The 21,008-nt window shown below is 37.8% G+C and overlaps 1 protein-coding gene across 3 annotated transcripts in view; it reads right to left on the reverse strand.

The window, feature by feature from the left end:
• The window catches only part of HIPK3 (homeodomain interacting protein kinase 3), an 81,510-nt gene that overhangs the window by 4,531 nt on the left and 55,971 nt on the right, over positions 1-21,008 (reverse strand). For 2 of the 3 annotated variants that reach the window (XM_060176628.1, XM_007530092.3), the window contains exons 3-15: positions 19,168-19,291; positions 13,481-13,600; positions 11,548-11,634; positions 10,395-10,579; positions 9,214-9,373; positions 8,672-8,795; positions 7,207-7,328; positions 6,329-6,453; positions 6,074-6,235; positions 5,269-5,559; positions 4,788-4,928; positions 1,226-1,461; positions 552-679 (exon numbers count right to left, since the gene is read on the reverse strand). In XM_060176628.1, the coding sequence (XP_060032611.1) occupies positions 552-679; positions 1,226-1,461; positions 4,788-4,928; positions 5,269-5,559; positions 6,074-6,235; positions 6,329-6,453; positions 7,207-7,328; positions 8,672-8,795; positions 9,214-9,373; positions 10,395-10,579; positions 11,548-11,634; positions 13,481-13,600; positions 19,168-19,291 (2,005 nt within the window). The remainder of the gene's footprint in view (positions 1-551; positions 680-1,225; positions 1,462-4,787; positions 4,929-5,268; positions 5,560-6,073; positions 6,236-6,328; positions 6,454-7,206; positions 7,329-8,671; positions 8,796-9,213; positions 9,374-10,394; positions 10,580-11,547; positions 11,635-13,480; positions 13,601-19,167; positions 19,292-21,008) is intronic. The other variant, XM_060176629.1, reaches the window with a different exon arrangement.

Here is a 21,008-nt window from a genome sequence, read left to right on the forward strand (position 1 = left end):
ACAGGGATTTAAATGCAGGTCTGATTCCCTTTTTCCCCCAAGTGAAACAGAAGTGCAGAGAAAATTGTGAAACAGATATAAAGCATTCAATAGTCAGGTGATCACCATGACACTAACCATCAATCTATCAGTGCACACCCTGATTTAAGAGGTATAACACAACTCACACTAAAAAAAAAAAGTTATTTAAGAGAATCAAACAGCCCATTTTCCTAAAGAATTCAATGTCTATGAATGTCCTTAATCATTCCAAAATCAGGTCAATTACTGTTAAGTCACTGGATAGTAAAAAGGGAAAAAATACTAGAACTGCATAGCTTTAGAAATTTTTTTTTAAAAAAAGATTTTATCTATTTATCAGAAAGATAGGAGGAAAGAGAGAACCACACATCACTCTGGCACATGTGCTGCCGGGGATCGAACTTGGGACCTCATGCTTGAGAGTCCAGAGCTTTATCACTGCACCACGTCCTGGACCATAGCTTTAGAAATTTTTTCCAAGTGAAAAACTGATGAATCTGAATCTCAAAGACATAAGTCCACAAACATACCTGACTGAAATTCAAATGCTGCTGTTGGAATGCTGATGTCAATTTTTGTTGACGATTACCCACTGTAGAAGGCTGGTTTGATCTTCCAGGGGCTGATCGTCCTTTCGGTAATGGCTGGCATATAGAATCTGGGAATAAACAGAATATTAGGGAACTGATGCTTTCTTCTTCTCACATGAAAGTTAGGAAGGTCTGATTTTACACAGTAGTGGTTCAAGAACCTCAAAGTAGAAGGAAAGGAGGAGCTGAGAGATAGCTCACCTAGTATAGCACTTTACCATGTGCAAGGACTTGGCCACCCAATGGGAGCACCTGCACAGGGTGTATGAGCAGTGCTGTGGTGCCTCTCCTTCTCTCTCCCAACCATTTACTCTCCATCAAAAAAAAAAAAAAAAAATCACCAGGAGCGGTCAAATCACACAGGCACAAAGCCCCACCAAAAATCCTCAGAAAAATAAATAAATAAATAAATAAATAAATAAAACAACCATGAACAAAAGAGATTTCATGGTTTCTAAGTAGTGGGTGATGTTAGAGATGTCTCTGTACAAGAGATTTGGCAGGGTCAAGCTGGAAATTCATAGATGACTTAACTATGTTGTTCTCCAATGTACCCAAATAAATTAAACCCTTCTAATGGACAATTAGAAAAACAGGAGTGGCTGTTTGTTTACCTGTGTTTGCCATGTGCTCATCAGTATTTAATCGGTTTTCTAGTCTCATTGGTGGCACCACAACAGTACAAACAGCTGGTTTGGTTTTTTTGTCAGTAGAGGTTACCAGTTCTGTGTTCTGATGAGTGTCTCCCACAAAACTGCTCTCTACAAATGGACTGTCATGTCCTGAAGAGTCTGACGCTGGAGAGCCATCCACGGTGTCACATCCACTTTCCTGTTCTTCATCTGACATACTACAAGAAGACAACAGCTTTATTAATGTTTTGAAACATGAAATCCAGAGGCCCCAGCCCATTACTGAACTGTTATTCAATTCTTTTATCTCTAATTACAGTTTCTTCCTGTACAATGTGTATTTTTTCCTCTAAACTCTCACATTAATTCTCCATTCAGACTGCTAGCCCTAGTCCTGTCACCTTCAGGAATATCCTTTCAACATTTAGCTTTCTCTTCCTACTTGACTCCTTAATAGCAGTTCATAAAATTCCACTTTATACTTTTTAGATATTTTCATCATTAAACTATAAACGTAGCACTGTTTTAGATAACTTAAAAAGCATAGATATGTAAGCATGTAATCTGATTATTTCAGATCAAATTCTGATGTTAAACTATATTTCTCATGTGGTGACTGGACCCTTTTAACTAGCCAGTTAATCTGCGAGGTCTTCCCCATCTCTCCAAAGGCCTAGCAAAAATGCTCAAATATTTTCTCTTGTGTTACTGGCTCTCTCAGACCCATTACTGGGATTTCTACAGCATCACTTGTCTGTCTCATACTTAATAATTTGAAGATCAAATTTTAATACACTTAACTATTTATCTTATGCATGCATTTATATAAATATATTCTATGTGTGTATCTATCACTGTATATATATAAGGACTTCCAAGTTTTGTTATAAGAAACTTCTAAGAAGAAAATGTATTAAAAGTTCTTATTTTCCACTATTTTGATTATAAATACTTCATGTCAAGGCTGGAGAGAGAGAATAATGGTTTTATGCAAATCAATCTCATGCCTGAGGATCTGGGGGCCGCGCTTTTTTTAAAAAAAAAATTACTTATTTATTAATGAGAAACATAAAAGGAGAGAGAAAGAGCCAGACATCACTCTGGTACATGTGCAGCTTGGGAACTGAACTCAGGACCTCATGCTTGAGAGTCCGATGCGCCACCTCCCGGACCACTCAATCTTCACTTTTAACCAAAGCTGATCAGTGTCCTGGTTTCTCTCTGTGTACTTTCTCTCTCATTAAAAAGATAAAATATTAAGTAAATAAATATTTGATATCATATCTACTATGGAATTTTTTTTTTTCTAGAAGAATTCCTTAATCACTGCTTCAGTGTACAAAACATCCCTTTGTAATTTTGCTGAAGCCTATGTCTTAATTCAAATTCAAGTTATAATAGTAGTCTGTGGAACCACTGTTGAGAATGTGGCTTTTTTTTCATACTCTCAGAAACAAGATGATTCATTAAAATCACTTATTAGAACCTCAAATTTTACTTTTAGCTGCTTTATTACAATAAAGAAAATTACTCCTTAAAAGCTGAGTTTATTCTTAGGCCAGGTATATCAAAATCAACTGGTCCTGTTTTGCAAATTGCAAAATGGCATAAGTCATGGTGAAGTCATGTATGGTACAGTAAATCCTAACCATGGGGTTTTCAAAGTAAAGCAAGCTCCCAAATAACTTGGTTATAACACTAATTATCTATTGCCTTCTTAAACTCTAAGACTGCAAGGATCCTTCCCCATTCTCTTTAAAATCCCTACTTTTCCCAGTTCTGGAACCTCTGGGACTTTGCTTGTATTTCTTGATGCTTCTTCTCTTGATCCCCTACCCTGTGACACTGTCTCTGCTGGCCTCAACTAAACCAATGCAACCAGTGCCATCATGTCACATTTCACTTTGGACTGTATACAGAGATGGCAAGCCTGAGATGTCAACCTTCTAACTCCAACAATCTGGTGACACCTTTCCTAACACACAAGACTGACTACCTAGTTCCATTTCAAATGCTGCACCTGCTAACAAAGTTACAGAATCTAGATCTGGACTAGGGCCTAAGGGACAGGGTACATATATACATGTATCCATAAGTTAGGGGAAACTATATATCCCTAAGTGCTCAACAGCCTGCTATCATTAGACTTAGACTTAATAAACTCAACAAGTTAGTAGTAAGACCTAAAGAAGATACTATAAAGTGTCTAGTCAAATATTTACTACTTAGGCATAAACATCCTCTGTTCTCCTACCCCAGCTAGACCTCCCTCAATCACTCTGTCTACTCCATTAACTAGTAAGTAAGAGATATCTCCAATCTCTTCTGACAGCAACAGCATTAATGCCATACCATAGATGGTCTTTAGAAGAAACACTGTATGAAATTGGCCAAGAATATACTGGCAAAATTGCTAGAGGATAATTTTGCCCTAGCGGACAATTGCTGCCTCCCAGGACAACCTCCATTATAATCATCCAACAAGTAAAATGCAGTGTGTATTGCATCAAAGTAAAAGACTCTGGGGTAGGGGTGGGGGTACAGATTGACTTGCCTACATCATGTCTAGCAGAGACGCAATTAAAGAAGCCAGACCTTGTACTTTCTGCACTCCATAAAGAACTTTGGTCTACCTGGGTCCATACTCCCACGTGGTTAAATAGGAAAGCTATCAGGGGAGGGGAGAGGATATGGAGCTCTGGTGGTGGGAATTGTACCCCTCTTATCCTATGGTCTTGTCAGTGTTTCCATTTTATAAATAAATAAATTAAAAATAAATTAAAAAAGAACTTTGGTCTTTACTCCTAGAGATAAAGAATAGGGAAGTTCCCAATGGAACGGATGGGACACAGAACTCTGGTAGTGGAAACTGTATGGAATCATGCCCCTGGTATCTTATAATCTTGCTCATCATTATTAAATCACTAATAAACAATTTTTAAAGTTGAGTTTATAAAAGAGATCTAGATCAAAATAGCATTTAATGGAGGTCACTATAAAATATTAGCAAGCACTTATTTTTAAAACTATAGAAAGAAGGGGAGTTGGTGGTAGCGCAAAGCACAAGGAACGGCTTAAGGATCCTGGTTCCGAGCCCCCCAGCTCCCCACCTGCAGGGGAGTCGCTTCACCTGTGGTGAAGCAGGTTTGCAGGTGTCTTGTCTTTTTCTCCCCCTCTGTCTTCCCCTCCTCTCTCCATTTCTCTCTGTCCTATCCAACAACAACAAGATCAATAACAACAGCAACAATAAAAACAAGAAGGGCAACAAAAGGGAAAATAAATATAATTAAACAAAATTTAAAAAAAACTATAGAAAAAGGGGGGAGATAGCATAGTGGTTGTGCAGAGACTCTCGTGCCTGAGGCTTCAAAGTCCCAGATTCAATCCCCCACACCACCATAAGCCAGAACTGAGCAGTGCTCTGGTTTTTTGTTTTTTTTTTTTTAAGAAAAAAAAAAAAGCTACAGAAAGAAATTGAAGTTGGTTTTTGTTTGTTTTTGCTTTTAAGCAGACTTAGTATTTATTATATACTAATATTCCTTACCTGTTCGGTCTCTTACAAGGAGATGGGCTGGACTGCCCAGAGGAACTGGTGCTCAAGGTACTATCAGGACTACTCAATGAACACATCCGATCAATATTCAAAGTGCTCTGGCAAGCTTCACAATCTAGACTACCTTTACATCTGGTGGAAGAAGAAAGGGGAAAATGCAGGTTCAAAATGAGAAGATACTCCTACAGAAGTACAGTCACATTAAATGAAGGATATTAAACACTTAAAAGTGGTCAAGTGGTCAAAAACTTAAAACCTTACAAACACGAGAGAGATTCTGTAATAACCTCATAAATTTTATCCAGGATGTTCTCTCTGATAATTTAACTGAAGTTTTTACTCCGCAGGATGCTGACGGACAAGGATTAAGTGGCAAAAAGTTATTTCCTTTTTCTTTTCCTTTTCATCACACTAGAGTTGTCATCGTTCTTATTTTGAGGCTGCAGCATACACACAGGGATTTGGCACTTACTCTCTAAGTGAATGTCTCTGCGTCTCTTCTTCATCGGTGTCACTGCTAATAGTGATCACACTCACTGCAGGACTTGGGGAGTCAGCAATAATGATCGTTTGTCGCTGTTTGTCTGAAACTGATGAATCAGAGTCTTGCCTGATGGGAGTTTCACAACTTCTTGCCTCTCCTTCTGAGTTATGATTGTCCTGTGTTTCTATGCAAGTTACCTCCTCGACATCTTTCCCGCTGACTATCTTTGGAGAAATAAATGCTGGATGTGGGATACTGGTGTTCTGCAATGAATTACTCCTACAATCAAAAGAATAATGTGCCATTTCCATAATCAAAATATAGAATGTGCATGACAATTTTCTAACATATTTTATTAGACTGAACAATACAAATCTTCAGTTGTTCAAGAACATGTTTATAGTATATACAGATCACGAATTTTGTGAAATATAAAATGTCTAGAATTATTTCAGCAGTGTAGATTGCATTTATATACATTCAATTTATTGGTTTTGGACCATTGTGATATCTGTATATCTAAAAGTGCTATATTGTAGGTATATAATGAAAAGGGCAATAAAAACAATCTTACCAACAGAAAGCATTTATTTCCTCTCTTCCTGGCTCCCATTCTATAAGTTTTACCCAAACACCTCTGAGAAATTGAGAAGGGAGCTGGCTTAGTGTTTGTAGCAAAGCTATCAAAGAGGTCATTTTGAATACAACAGAGTGACCCTTCAGTGTACATGCAGAATTTGTCTTAAAGATTAGTTCTCAAGATGCAGGAAAAAGTTAAACTGTCAGTACCAACCTGTTCTGGCACATTTTATTTTTCTTTGTAGTGGCAGGCTGAGGCCAGACAACATGGGCAATGCCCACACTAATTGGCTGAGGGGCCGATAAAGTTATCTGATTGGTCAGAAGAGGCTGTGGTATCACTGAGCTATAATGATTGCTATGTGAAATCATTTTCCTAGGGAGAAAGTTTGGGAAAAAATGAGTACTTTCTTTACCAAGATCAATTTTGCCAACTATTCACAAAGAAGCACTTTTGTTTTTAACTTACCCCCAGTCTCCAAGCCTTTGCGAACCAGCCATGCCCTCAGAAGCTAGGGTAGTAGTAGCAGCAGCCATGGGTGCTACCTGTTGCCAGGCAGGTACCAGCATCTGCTGTGTTCTACCAGACCAAGCCTGCCATATCAAAACAACAGAGACGGCTATAAGTAATCCATTTTTACTACATCTTAAAACAAAAATTATATTAAAGCACCACAGCAAAGGATTCTGGGGGAGGTGGGAAAGGGAGAGGATGAAGAAACACTGGGACCCTGTTGTGTCTCCCAGACACCAGTCAAGGGGAGTTGAGAGGTTGTGGCTATGTCTTAAATACTGTAAACCATTAGCCCGCTGCTCCCCAACCCCCGTAAAAATTAAAAATAAGTAAATATATAAATATGCAGCTTGGGAGGTAGTACGGAAGATCCCTAAAATCATACATATCAAAGTAATGCTCTTATTCTCCTTCCTCCTCTCCTTCCCCCTCCCCTCTCACTAATAAATCTTTTTAAGTTGAAAAAACAAGATAATTTTCAAGGGGGCCAGGTGGTGGTACACCTGATTAAGGGCACACATTACAGTGCACAAGGACTCAGGTGCAAGCCCCTGGTCCCCACCTGCAGGGGGAAATCTTCACAAGTGGTGAAGCAGGGCTGCAGTTGTCTCTCTGACTCTCTCCCTCTCTATCTCTCTTCCTCCCCTCTCAATTTCTCTCTGTCCCTATCCAATAATAAATAAATAAGTTATATATATATATGTATATATATATATATATGATAATTTTCATAGTTTCAAGTGGCACAGGCTTATATATTTCAAATACATCAGTTCCAGGGTTGAGTATTAGGAGGATAGCACATATGTAAATAATAATGAATTGTTACTGACCTGAGACAGAACTCCTGGTCGTAGCTGTAGTGGCTGCACAGCTGGGGCCTGAGTTACAAGTGGAACTGCATTATCTACCCTTATTGAATAACTAGTGGGTTTACCATGTGTTGCAGGAATACCTGTGAAATAAAACAACAGTTCTGAAGAGAAGTACAATATTCTACTGAGTTAACACATTAACATTCTTTTTTTTTAAATTTTTTATTATATTTATTTATTTTCCCTTTTGTTGCCCTTATTGTTTTTATTGTTACTGTTGTTACTGATGTCATCGTTGGATAGGACAGAGAGAAATGGAGAGAGGAGGGGAAAACAGAGGGGGAGAGAAAGACACCTGCAGACCTGCTTCACCGCCTGTAAAGCAAACATATTAACATTCTTTATATAAAGAAATAACAAAACCGGGAGTCTGATGGTAGCGCAGCAGGTTAAGTGCACGTGGTGCGAAATGCAAGGACCAGCGTAAGGATCCGGGTTCAAGCTCCTGGCTCCCCACCTGCAGGGGAGCTGCTTCACAGGCAGTGAAGCAGGTCTGCAGGTGTCTATCTTTCTCTCTCCCTTTCTGTCTTCCCCTCTTCTCTCCATTTCTCTCTGTCCTATCCAACAACAATGACATCAGTAACAACCACAATAATAACTACAACAATAAAAAACAACAAGGGCAACAAAAGGGAATAAATAAATATTAATGAAAAAAAATTTTTAAAAAGAACAAAACCTAAGTAATTTCCCAGACTGTGAATTTATAGCCTCACAGTATCTTATAGTATTTCACCACTTATTTCACTTAAAGATTCAATTTTTCCTTTTAAACATTTATTTATTATTTATTTACTTATTTATGGGGGCAGCAGATTACCACTCCCGACCATACGATGCTAGGGATTGAACTCAGGACCTTATGCTTGAGAGAGAACTCAACACTTTATTCATCTATGTCACTTCCTGGGCTGCTTAATTTGCTGTTTTTATCTGAAGAAGGAAACTGTCTATTGTAATCAAAATAATTTTTCTTACCTAAGATATGAGTAAAGAGCAAGGCTTTAACATTTTGAGGCAGAACCTCTCTGACCAAAACTTAATGAATTGAGCACTCAGTAACTTTAGTGTCTAGTAATGGTAGATAGCATATACTTACTTAAACATATGGAACAGTAATACCCAGAAGGGGACAAGGATAGAACCTATTACAGCTTGCCAAGCTCATTAATTTCTACTAAGGTATTTTATCACGCTACGCTCCACAGGTAATGCAAGTGTTATGTGACCCACTTTGTTAATGATGATTGTAATGGAGCTCCAGTCAAGAAATGATGCCACTAGTCTCAAGGTTACTGATCAACTTAAATTATATTCAAACATAGCACTAAACATAACAAAAGCTATGCAACATACTAAAACAACAGATGCCCAAATTAATTTAAAGTAGTGCATGTGATGCATTGGTTAAATAAAAGGATACCTTGAATAGCTGGAGGGCAAATAATCAGTGTCTGTTGGAAAGCATCACCACAACCAAAATGAGCAGTTCCAGCCTGCAGAGGAATTCCATGATGCACAACCGAGTGAGCAGATGTAGTTAATGCCTGAAATGCAGTGGGCATTACATTATACAGAATAGTCTTCTAATTGTTCAACACCTGCTTTATACACGGAATGTCAACACACTCCTTGAAGTTATTATTTTGTGATAAAAATGGATCAGAACACTCATTCTACTAAACTTTACTTTTTGTAAAGCTGTAGGGTAGAAAAACAGGGGCAGCACATTAAGAGAATGATAAGTAAAAGGGAAAAATGAAGTTGAAGATACATTCTTAGTGTAATTGTTGGGGATTTATAGTAGGATAGCCAGAGTAAGAGCTCATTTGCACTAATAACTTCTAAACACTGACACAAAAATATTTGTATACTTCAAAAGTAAAATGAGAAATTATTAAAAAAAAAAACAAAGAAAAAGAAACCAAAAAGGAGTATAAATTGTAAAATACCACCTGTTCTTACCTGATTTCTCAATGTGCCAATTTTGGTAAAATTTGCTGGCAGACTACTGGTGCTATTTGAAGCAACTGGTCTTAAAAGTGAAACTTTATTGTGATTATTTGTGTCATTTGAACTTGGATGGGACTTACAAATATCCATAATATGAAAACAGGACTTAACACTGCAAAAGAAAAATTATTTTAAATGTTTGGAATAGTTTTAAAAGTCAAGTACATTAATAAAGTTCAAACTTACTGTTTCTAAAAGAAAAGCACCCTATGACATATCTAATCTGCTCACGGTCCTTCTGCATCATGACGTGCCTTCCTCCACCTGAGGAGCCACCGCCCGGCCCAGTTTTGAAATTGCTCTACTTCCTTCACTCTTTAAGAAATAGGCCTGGGGTTCAAAGAATGTGTAAGAGTTGCCTTACTCTGATAGATATTTCAATTTGAATATATATATTTTTTCCTTTACTAATCTATTTTAAATATATAGTTCACTAGGATAATGTGTCTGCTTTACCCAGGTTCCAGATTGGTCCCCATGACAGAGGGAAGCTTTGGTACTGGGGTGTCTTTCCCTGTGTCCCTCTGTCTCTTTCTATCTGAAAAAAAAATTGGCTTAACTGGTACAGCCCCAGAAAAGAAAGGGAGAGGGTAGAAGGAAAACTTAAAAATTGAGTTTTTGAGGCTCAAAGAATATTTAACCTAAAGGCCATCAAAACTATAACTTGATTTGGGGAGAAAAGACTGTTGATACTTCCTTTACATAAGTATGATTGGTTATTAAGATAGGAATATCATGTAAAAATCACTCAGTGGTCCGAGAGGTAGTGCAGTGGATAAAACATTAGACTTTTAAGCATGAGGTCCTGAGTTCAATCCCTGGAATCCAGAATGTCTGGATCTCTTTCTCTCTCTGCTGCTACTTTCTCAACAATAAATGAAATCTTGAAAAAAAAAATTTAAAAAATTAAATCACTCAGTAAGTTTCTGTATGACATTTTGGAAAAGTGACACTGAAATATAATTTAGATTTGTGTTCTGACACTAGTCTATATGTACCTGGCCAAGTTAGTGCAGTCTTTTGACTCAATTTACTTATATTTAATAAAGAAACTGTGTAATTCTAGCATGTTAATTTACTATAGACTTAATATTATTTTTCTAGTTATTTTAAAAGATTCTAAAATTACATACTGGTTGCTATGAGGAAAATCAAGAAGATGTTTCATATTAACAAAAGGATGGTTCAAAGTCTCTGCAGGAGTAATTCTTAAATCTGCATCAATCAGCAACATTTTTTTCAACAGACTAACAAATTCTCTTCTATCAGCTTTCTCAGCCAAAAGATCACTTCCTTCCAAATCCATCACTGTGTTCACCTAAAAAAATAAGAAATTTGAAGTTATCAAATAAAAATAAATTATAGGAGGCAGTATTTGTTAGTTACAGTATAGGACCAGGTGGTGGCACCCCTGATTGAGTGCACATGTTACAGTGTGAAAGGACCCAGGTTCTAGCCCCGACCCCCACCTGCAGAGGAAAAGCTTCACAAGTGGTAAAGTAGGGCTGCAGGTATCTCTGTCTCTCCCTCTCTACCACTCCCTTCTCTCTAGATTTCTGACTGCCTCTAATAAGTAAATAATATTTAAAAAATTAAAAGTTATAGCTTAAATAAATATCACACAACACAGGAAAGAATAGAAAATCCTAATTATTCTGAAGCAATTCAATTAATAGACCTTAAAATGTTGAGGTGAAAAATAGCATTCACAGTAGGAAAAAAAGTTTGAGTTAAGCAAATATCCATTTATTTTTAAATATTTTTTAAAATATTTTATTTATTTACTGGATAGAAACAGAGAAATTTTGAGTGAGAGGGAAAGAGGAAGTGAGACACCTACAGCCCTGCTTCACCACTCATGAAGCTTTCCCTTTGCAGGTGAGGACCCAGGGCTTGAACCTGGGTCCTTATGCATGGTAGCAAGTTGTGCTTTACCAGATGCACCACCATCCATCCCCCTTCAAATATCCTTTTCTAACAAGTTATTAGGAAAGGGAATTTGCTTGCTAGGATTGTTTCCTTTAAAGAAAATGTTTTCTGCTAAGTAATGGTGTAGCGCAGATTATATATTTGATGAATTCGAATACAATATAACTATAGGTTATATTGTTATATAACTGAAAGGTTGAAAGCCTAGAATCAGTTTCATTTTGAAAAGATTAAATATAGCAAACACTCTAAAAATAGCAAGTCACTTAGAAAATGGCAAATATGTTTTAGCATACTTAGCATTCAAGTCTATCACTGTAAGCACATAAGACTGACATATGTGACTGTGGTACTCACATGCACTATATCATCCAGACTGTTGAATATGTACTTTCGTGCTTCTTTAGATTTCATGCCTGTCTCTGCCTCATGTTCTTCTAGTGTCTTGTTGAATATATCAAAGAGAAACAGTAAATTATTACCACTGCTTGTAAATTTCCATTAAAAAATTTCCCCAACTATGACACCATGTCCCCAGACAATAACCTGGGTCCACCTGCATATTAGCTGTCAGGCTCAGGCAAAAACTAGTAAAGTCATGGGCCCCTTGGAATATACCTAAAATAGACTTACGAGCTTCTTCCAAAATGGAGACCCCAAATCTTCATCTGCAATGTTCTTGCCTTTAGGTTCATGATTAGTCAATAATTTGTCCTGCTTTATATCTTAACTCTTTTTCAGCTGCTAGGTTCCAGATGCTGCCATGATGACAACCTGACTTCTCTGGGTAGACAATACCACCATGTGTCCTGGAGCCTCACCTCCCCCAGATCCCTGCACCATTAGGAAAAGAGACAGACAAGCTGGGAGTATGGATCCCCGCCAATGCCCATGTTCAGCAGGGAAGCCATTACAGAAGCCAGACCTTCCACCTTCTGCATCCCACAATGATCCTGGGTTCATACTCCCAGAGGGATAAAGAATATGAAATCTATCAAGGGAGGGGATTGGATATGGAGTTCTGGTGATGGGAATTGTGTTGAATTATACCCCTCTTATCCTATGGTCTTGTCAATATAAATAAAATAAAATAAAATAAAGAATAAATGCCTTGCTTCAACGCCTTAAAAAAAAAAAAAAGGAAAAAAGAAAGAGGCAGGTTGGGAGTACAGATCAACCTGCCAATGCCCATGTGGAATTGTGTGGAAATGTACCCCTCTTGTCCTATAGTCTTGTCAATACTTCCATTTTATAAATAAAATTTTTTTTGAAAATTTCTGACATTTAGTCATACATAGCAAAAATTCTTTTAAGTAGTAATTTCAAAAGAATAGCTATCAAACATTATTTGAAGAACAAAAAAAAAAAGAGAACTTAGTTCATGCTAAAAAAATATGATCAGTTTCTTAACATAAAGTAAGTAATTAAAAGTTAATCACAGGATCAGCTAGTGGTTAACCTGCTTAAGAGCAGACATTACAGTGTACAAGGACCTGAGTTCAAGTACCTGGTTCCCACATGCAGGGGGAAAGCTTCACAAGGGGTAAAGCAGGGCTGCAGGTGCCTCTCTCTTTCCCTCCCTATCTCCCTCAGCCCTCTCAAGTTCTCTCATCTCTATCCAATAATAAATAAATATTTTTAAGAACTATAAAAAGATAAAGAAAAAACAAAAGTTAGTCACTGAGGATTTGCTGGCCCCTCAAAAAGCTTAGCAATAAACTAGGCATTTGGAGTGTAGACTGACAGAGATTCAGTTTGTTCTGTAAGGCTGACTAATGTAGGACTGAGGAGACAAGAGGAAGCAACACGAAAATAATTATACGCACAAAAGTCTTAAAGACACCTAAGATGATTATCAACTATTTTGCCAGTTAGAAAATAAGCTAAGTTAGGGACTGGGTGGTGGAGCACCTGGTTGAGCGCACATATTACAGTGCTCATGGACCCAGGTTCAAGCCGCCCACGGTCCCCATCTGCAGGAGGAAAGCTTTGCGAGTGGTGAAGCAGGGCTGCAGGTGTCTCTCCTTCTCTCTCCTTCTCTCTCCCTCTCTATCTCCCTTACCCTCTCAATTTCTGGCTGTCTTTGTCAATAAATAAAGGTAATGAAAATTGTGAAGAAAAAGAAAAACAGAAAAGAAGCTAAGTTATTCAGAAGACATCTCTTCAGAAAGGGAGGATTATAGATTAATATCCAAAAGGAGGGGGAAATGCAATGAAATAAAATTAGGTAAGAAGTATATTATCTAAGAAAATATGACATCTCAGAAAAAATGTCTAAAAAAAAAATTACCTTTAATCTCCAACCAGAATGAAATATATCAGCTTCTCTGCAAAAAAATCTTGTGGATTTCGTCCCCACGTTTAACAACTGTTCTCCTGGTAAACCTTGAGTCTGCGAAATGTATCGAATCTGAAAAATCATTTATAAAACAGAAGAGTTTATTGTTGAAAGCAATCGTCAATAAACTAAGCACCTATTATATGCTAGACACAAATTTAATTTAGTTCAAGAATGAAAAGATGTAGTGTGAGCCCTCAACAAATGTATTATCTACTAAAGAAACATACAAGTTCTAAGTATGTGAACATTATAAGTATCGTATGCTAGAACAGAAGAGAGATAACAACTACAGTCACATAAAGTTTCAGAGTCTATATTTACCCATATTTGTATGTCTGCTAACTAAAACCTCAACTTTACAATTTTGCTTCACCTCAATAAAGTGCAATACTTTCCTCTTGTTCTCTCTCTCTCCCCACTAAATGACTGAGTTTGTTATTTTATGGAGAGAGAAAAACACTAGAGTTCAGTACCTAGATAGTATATCAGTCTTTTAGATATCGGGAATTTCAACAAACACTGAGCAACTATTATGTGTTGGATGCTAAAGATGCAAAGGTAAACAAAATTTGGTAAGTCTTCAATAGCACATAATTTACATTAAAATAGATAACCATTTAGGAACATAATCTGTAATTAAATTAAGAAATATCATTATGAAGAAGTACCAAAAGAACATAGCAATTAATAGCGCACCTATAAAATTACAATGGTATTGAAAAGATAAACAAGTCAAGTGAACAGCTGAATATTTTTGGTCATAATGTGTTTCCAATCTTATGAAAAGAATCTGTTGAATCTATAGCACCTAATATATGACTGAACCTGCCTTTCCCCTCCCTGTTGCCAGTGAATGAAGTGTGGGGACTTAATTCAAAAACATTTAGCTAATTATTCTTTTGAATGCAACTAGGAATAAGCTAAGAAAAGAAGTGTGATGTAAGAAAAAGCGGATTGCTGTTGGGTTAGCTGAGTTTTTTTTTTTTTAATATTTATTTATTCCCTTTTGTTGCCCTTGTTGTTTTATTGTTGTATTTATTATTTGATGCCATCATTGTTGGATAGGACAGAGAGAAATGGAGAGAGATGAGGAAGACAGAGAGGGAGAAAAAGACACCTGCAGACCTGCTCCACCTTCCGTGACACGAGGCCCCTGCAGGTGGGGAGCCGGGGGCTTGAACTGGAATCCTTATGCCGGTCCTTGCGCTTTGCTGCACTCCCACCTGACTCCCTCAGTTCAGGAGTTTTTTTGTTTTTGATTTAATATTTTATTTATTCCCTTTTGCTCTTGTTGTTTTGTTGTAGTTATTGTTGTTATTGATGTTGTCGTTGTTGGATACGACAGAGAAATGGAGAGAGAAGGGGAAGAAAGATAAGACACCTGCAGACCTGCTTCACCGCTTGTGAAGCAACTCCCTTGCAGGTGGGGAGGCGGGAGCTCTAACCCGGATCCTTATGTTGGTCCTTGTGCTTTGCGCCACCTGCGCTTAACCTGCTGCGCTACTGCCTGACTCCCTCAGTTGAGGAGTTTTAAGGTTTCAATGGAGACTGTTAACTTCATGTTAACTTCATGGAGGTCATGTTAACTTCACCAAAGTTAAGCGTGGGCAGAAATCTGAGTAGTAAGTTAGAATGAGAACAGCTAAGAGCACCTAAAGAAAGCTAGGTCACACTTCAGTTCCAGCAACACTGAAGTTCTTGTGTCTATTAATTCTTCTACTGTTGCCCTGAATCCAAAACACTCCCAATAGAGACTTCACAAAACCCAGTCATACTGTAGTTCTTTTTTTAAAAAAAAGATTTTATTTATTTATTTATTAATGAGAAAGATAGAAGGAGAGAGAGAAAGAACCAGACATCACTCTAGTACATGTGCTGCCAGGGACTGAACTCAGGACCTCATACTTCAGAGTCTGATGCCCTATCCACTGTGCCACCTCCGAGACCACCATATTGTAGTTCTATTCCTCGGTTTTTGTTTTAGTCTGCATGTAATTAATGAATTCTTTTATTTTTCATTCTTATTTCTTTTTTTTTATTGGGGGGTTAATGGTTTACAGTAAATACAGTTGTTGGTACATATATAAAATTTCTCAGGACCTGAAAGTGCCACCCCCATCACCACCCCAGAGCCATTTACTTTGGTACAGTCCACCAAACCCAGTCCAAGTTCTGCTTTGCATTTCGCCTTTCTCATTTCTCAACTTCTGTCCATTCCCATCCCATAGGCATTCTTCTCTTTCTAGCTTATCTCACTTAACATGATTCCTTCAAGCTCCATTCAAATTGAGGTAAAGACAAAGTAATGAATTCTTATTTGAGTTAGCCAGAGTAGATTTCTTTGTAACTTGAGTAGTCTGACAAAACAGAAGTCTTTTAAGGCCTGAATATCACTCACATGGCAGAGCAGTCTTACCATGTACGAAGACCTGAATTTGATTCCCAGCGCCACATGGAATTTTCATAGAGATCAAACACTAAGGAAGCTGTATGCGTTGCAAAGCAGAACATTAGTATCTTTCCTTCACTCTCTTCCTCTCAGAGTATCTCTTCTCTCTCACTAGAAGTGTGTGTGTGTGCACGTGCATCACGTGTGTATGAGTGATATTTTGGTCCATTCATTGTCTCATTAAAAAAACGAATCTTTAAAAAACATTTTATGAGCAGGGGAGATAGCATAATGGTTATGCAAAAAGATTCTGATGCCTGAGGCTTCGAAGTCCCAGGTTTAATCCCCTGCACCACCATAAGCCAGAGCTGAGCAGTGCTCTGGTTTAAAATTTTTAAAAAAATATTTTATTAATTTATTTATTGGATAGAGACAGAGAAACTAGGAGAGAAAAGGGACCTGAAGCATTGCTTCATGACTCATGAAGCATTTTCCACACACCCCCGCCCCTTCCCCACCCCCCCCACCCCCCCACAGGTGGAACTGGTGGCTTAAACCGAGGTCCTTGTCCATACCAACATGTATACTCAACCGGGTAGGCATGCCACTGCCCAACCGACCCCCAAAATAAATAAAGCTTGCACCCCAGGAGGTAGCATGGTAGGTAGAGTGCTGGGAGTCACAAGTAAGAGGTTCCAGGTTCAATGTCTGGCATCATGTATGCCAGAGTGATGCTCTGGCAGTCTCTTGTTCTACCTCCCCTTTCTCTTTCATCAATAAATAAGTAAAATAGCTTTTAAAAATCTTTCTTATGAAGTATAGATACCTATGACAGAATTTAGGAAACTGCCTTGGTGAGAGTTTTGCCCAAATTACTATTATGTCTTATAACAAGTTACTTCACGTTCTTGGGCCTCAGTTTTCTTCTTTATGAACCTGGAAGGAAATAGATGCTGTATAATCCTTTTCAGTACTATATTCAGAATGATCCAAATAGAATGTAGTTGAAATTGCCACTAGATGGTGTCATGCTTCAGAGAAGAGTGCATGTCAAAGATGAATTTACAAAGTGAAAAGGTTCCATTGTTTAGGTGCCTCAGTACTTGGGCAGCTAAGGAATCCTGGGGCTCTTTAACCTGATCAGAAACTTGTTCAGCACTAGCAACAACAACTAAAGAACATTTTTTAAAAAGAAAAAAACTAAAAGAAGCCAGGGCATATGGAATTTCAAAATTTCATAGAATTCATTAGTTTTTGCTTTGTAGATAAAGACTGAGAGGCAGAGGGGCAGAGGGGGGGAGAGCCAGAGAGAGGAAGAGACCAAAGCATCAAAGCTTCCTCCCATGAGCTGGGGGGCTGGGCTGGAACCTGGGCCACACACATGACAAAGCAGCACAGTAACCAACCAAGTGAAGTATTTCACCAGCTCCTAGAAGCCATCTGTTTTAAAAAAATTTTTCTTTCTTTATTGGGGAATTAATGCTTTACATTCAACAGTAAATAGTTTCTACATGCATAAAATGTAGGAAATTTTAAGTGCTATCCTAAATGGAAGAGGGGGAATATGATAATATGGTAACTTTTCCTAAAAGAGAGAACAAAGTCATTGGAAGGGGTTGGGGAGATAGCATAATGGTTAAGACTTTCATGCTCATAATGGTTAAGACTTTCATGGTCCCAGGCTCAATCTCCAGAACCACCATAAGCCAGGGCTGAGTAGTGTTCTGGTCTCTCTCTCTGAATCTCTCTCCATCAGTAAAATAAAATAATATAATATAAAAGAGAAGTCACTGGGAGAAAATGAGAATTCAAAGTTAGTGATTATATATATTCTAATAACTAGTATTAAATGACTTGTAGGGTCACTACAGCAATATTTAGTCATCCAAATTAGATGACCTTCATGTCCCTTTTGATATAGAAACTAAACCTAAAAACCAGGTTAAAAGGCACATCATATTGTTATAGTTGCTATGTACTTTAATGAATTTTTCCCCCCAGAGCACTACATAGCTCTGGCTTATGGTGATTTGGGGGACTGAAGCTGGGACCTCAGGGCCCCAGGCATGGAAGTCTTTTATATCACCATTATGCTATCTACTCGGCTGCCCCATCCCCATGTGCTTTAAAATTTTCTGTTTTCCACAAGGTGGAACTTGGTCTGTGTATGGTGTATTATACCAAAATAAAAGACCTCCCTGCTCCAACCCCTCGAAAGGTGGTGATAGGTGTGAACAGAGAAGATATTGGGGATCTAGTACATGATGGTAGAAAAGGACCCTGTGTTGGGTGGGAGTAGTGTACAGACACCTGTCACAGGGAGATAAGGAAGGATACCCCTGTGTCAACATCTGTACTGTAAACCATTATTCCCCCTGCCCAAATAAAATGATTCGGGAGAAAAAAAAATAGTCTGTTTTCTAATCTTTAAAGTAAACAGTACTTAAATAAGAACTATGATTAACCAGCTACAAAATAGCAAAAAATGTAACAAAAAGACGAAAACTGTCAATTTTGACTAACACTTTCCATTCAAACAAGCTAAGACTATCTCTACCAAAAGTACACTGAATATTGAATAAGATAATTGCTTCAAAAAGCAATCTTGGTATTAAAAATAAGAAAAACAGCAATCAATATTGTCTGAAGGCATAGGAAGGCTAAAGAACATACCAGAAAATGATCACAGAAAAGCCTTTAATGGAGGAATTTGCTGAATTCTAATAAGTACACTTATAAACTAGACTCTCGGCCCCATTTAAAGAGTTAAAAATATCGAGCAGGGTTCCGGTGACTGAGGTACTTGTGATTATCAGCTTATGATCAGTAGTCAGTGTCTTTTATTCCTTGGGAGAGGCAACATTACTTATTTAGGAATCAAAGGTTGTCACTCAAGCAAGATACTATTATACAATTGTATGAAGCCCTATCTCTGTGTCTAACAGTATAAAAGTAATGTTAAAAATTTTTCCTTAGAGTTTTACAAACCTGGTTTTTGGGTCTCTGAATTATAATTTTGTTAATTAAACTTACTTCAGTGTTGTAGAAGAGCTATTTTTTTTCTTTAATCGAAGGCTAATTTTAAGATCTTGGATTTACATTCTATAAGATCCTAGATTTCTTTTCCATTTTATTATAAAAAGATTTTTCCCATATACACTTTGGAAACCCAACTCTACAAATCTATTATTATAATTATTATTAACATTTTGCCAACTCTACAAGATTATCCAGACAACTCTGTTACCTGGTCATACTCCAAGGCTCCCGGGTAGAGTGGCCATCCAAGGAACAATTCTGCAATCACACAACCCAATGACCACATGTCTATGGCTTCACAAAATGGCAACCCCAATATAATCTCTGGAGCTCTGGAAAAAGAAGGAAAAAGAATCAGTATATTTTTTTAATATCACATAATCTATAAAGTTGAATGATAAATAACCTTTTAATTATATTAGCTTTCCTCCCTATTTTATTTGGGGGGTAAATGGTTTATAGTATAGTTGTTGACACAAGGGTATAACTTACCTCTCTGGGCTAGGTATCTGCTGAATATTCTCACTCCCAACTTAGAATCTCTTCTATCATCATACATCAAGATGCCAAGACTTTCCTCACCACCTATCAACCCTTCCTTCCCCAGAGTCTTTTGTTTTGGTGCAATAAACTTCACCCAGTCCAAGTTTCACCTTGTGTTTCCCCTTTCTAATTATTTGATTTATTTAAAATTCCACCTGCAAGTAGGATCATCTGATATCCGTCCTTCTCTATTTTGATTTATCTTAATTAACATAATACCTTCCAGATCCATTCAGAATACTGTTAAACTCTGGTTGATACTGGTTCAGGGGATTGAACCTGGGGCATTAGAGCCTCAGGCATGAGAGAAATTTTGCAAAAACCATTAGGTTATCTCCCTAGTCCCCAGCTGCAGGGAGAGAAGCTACACAAGTAGTAAAAGCAGTGCTGAGGGTGTGTGAGGGTGTGTGAGTGAGTGAGTGAGTGAGTGTGTGTGTGTGTGTGTGTGTGTGTGTGTGTGTGTGTGTGTGTGTGTGTGTGTGTATGTGTCCCCTTCACTACCGATTTCTGTCTATATCCAAAATAAACAAGAACATTTATAATTTTAAAATTTTATAAATATAACACAGGATGGCACAGAATACCTGGGGGAAAAGTTTTAAAAGTATTTAAGCAGTAGCACACTGGGTTAAGTGTACACAGTACGAAGCCCAAGGACTGGCACAAGGATCCCACTTGGAGGCCCAGGCTCCCCACTTGCAAGGGGGTGGTTGCTTTGCAAGTGGTGAAGCAGATCTGCAGGTTTCTTTCTCTCCCCTTTTGTGTCTTCCCCTCCTCTCTCAATTTCTCTCTGTCCTGTTCAACAGAAACAAAAATGAAAAAAGATGGCCACCAGGAGCAGTGGATTCATGGTACAGGCACCGAGCCCCAGCAATAACCCTGGAGGACACACACACACACGTGCACACACACAGACACACTGAGTTGACTACTATTGAGTATGCAATAAATGAAGAGAAATGGAGAATGAGAGAGAGAGAGGTGATTACATGGAAGAGGACAGCAGTGGCATACCTGTTTAAGTGCACAAGGGCCTGAGTTTCAAAGGTTCAAAGCCCCAATCCCCACCTGCAGGGGGGAAGCTTCACAAGCAGTAATATCTATCTGTCTGTCTCTTTCCTCTCTGTTTCTCTGTCCTCTCAAATAAAGGAAAAAGAAAGAGAAAGTGAGGAAGAGAAGGAGGAGGGAGAGAGGGGTAAGGGGGGGGGGGGAATAGGAGGGGAGGAAGTTGCTCACTTGGAAAATGCACTCCAAAAAGATAATCATTCCAAAATGTTGCAAAATCATATAACCTTCCCATAATAAATTTAACATCCAATGAGATCCTTGATCCTGTGTAGTTAGCCTATATTTGTGGTGTGTTTTTTAATTTTAAAATGACTTCAAACTTAGTGATTTTTTTTTTCCTAAATGGTGTGAGAATACTTTTTCAAATACCTGTATACTTTGCATTTTTTAAAAATTTATTATCTTTATTTATTGAATAGAGACAGCCAGAAATTGAGA

This window comes from Erinaceus europaeus, chromosome 17 (assembly GCF_950295315.1).
Source record: "Erinaceus europaeus chromosome 17, mEriEur2.1, whole genome shotgun sequence".
Taxonomy (NCBI): Eukaryota; Metazoa; Chordata; class Mammalia; order Eulipotyphla; family Erinaceidae; genus Erinaceus; species Erinaceus europaeus.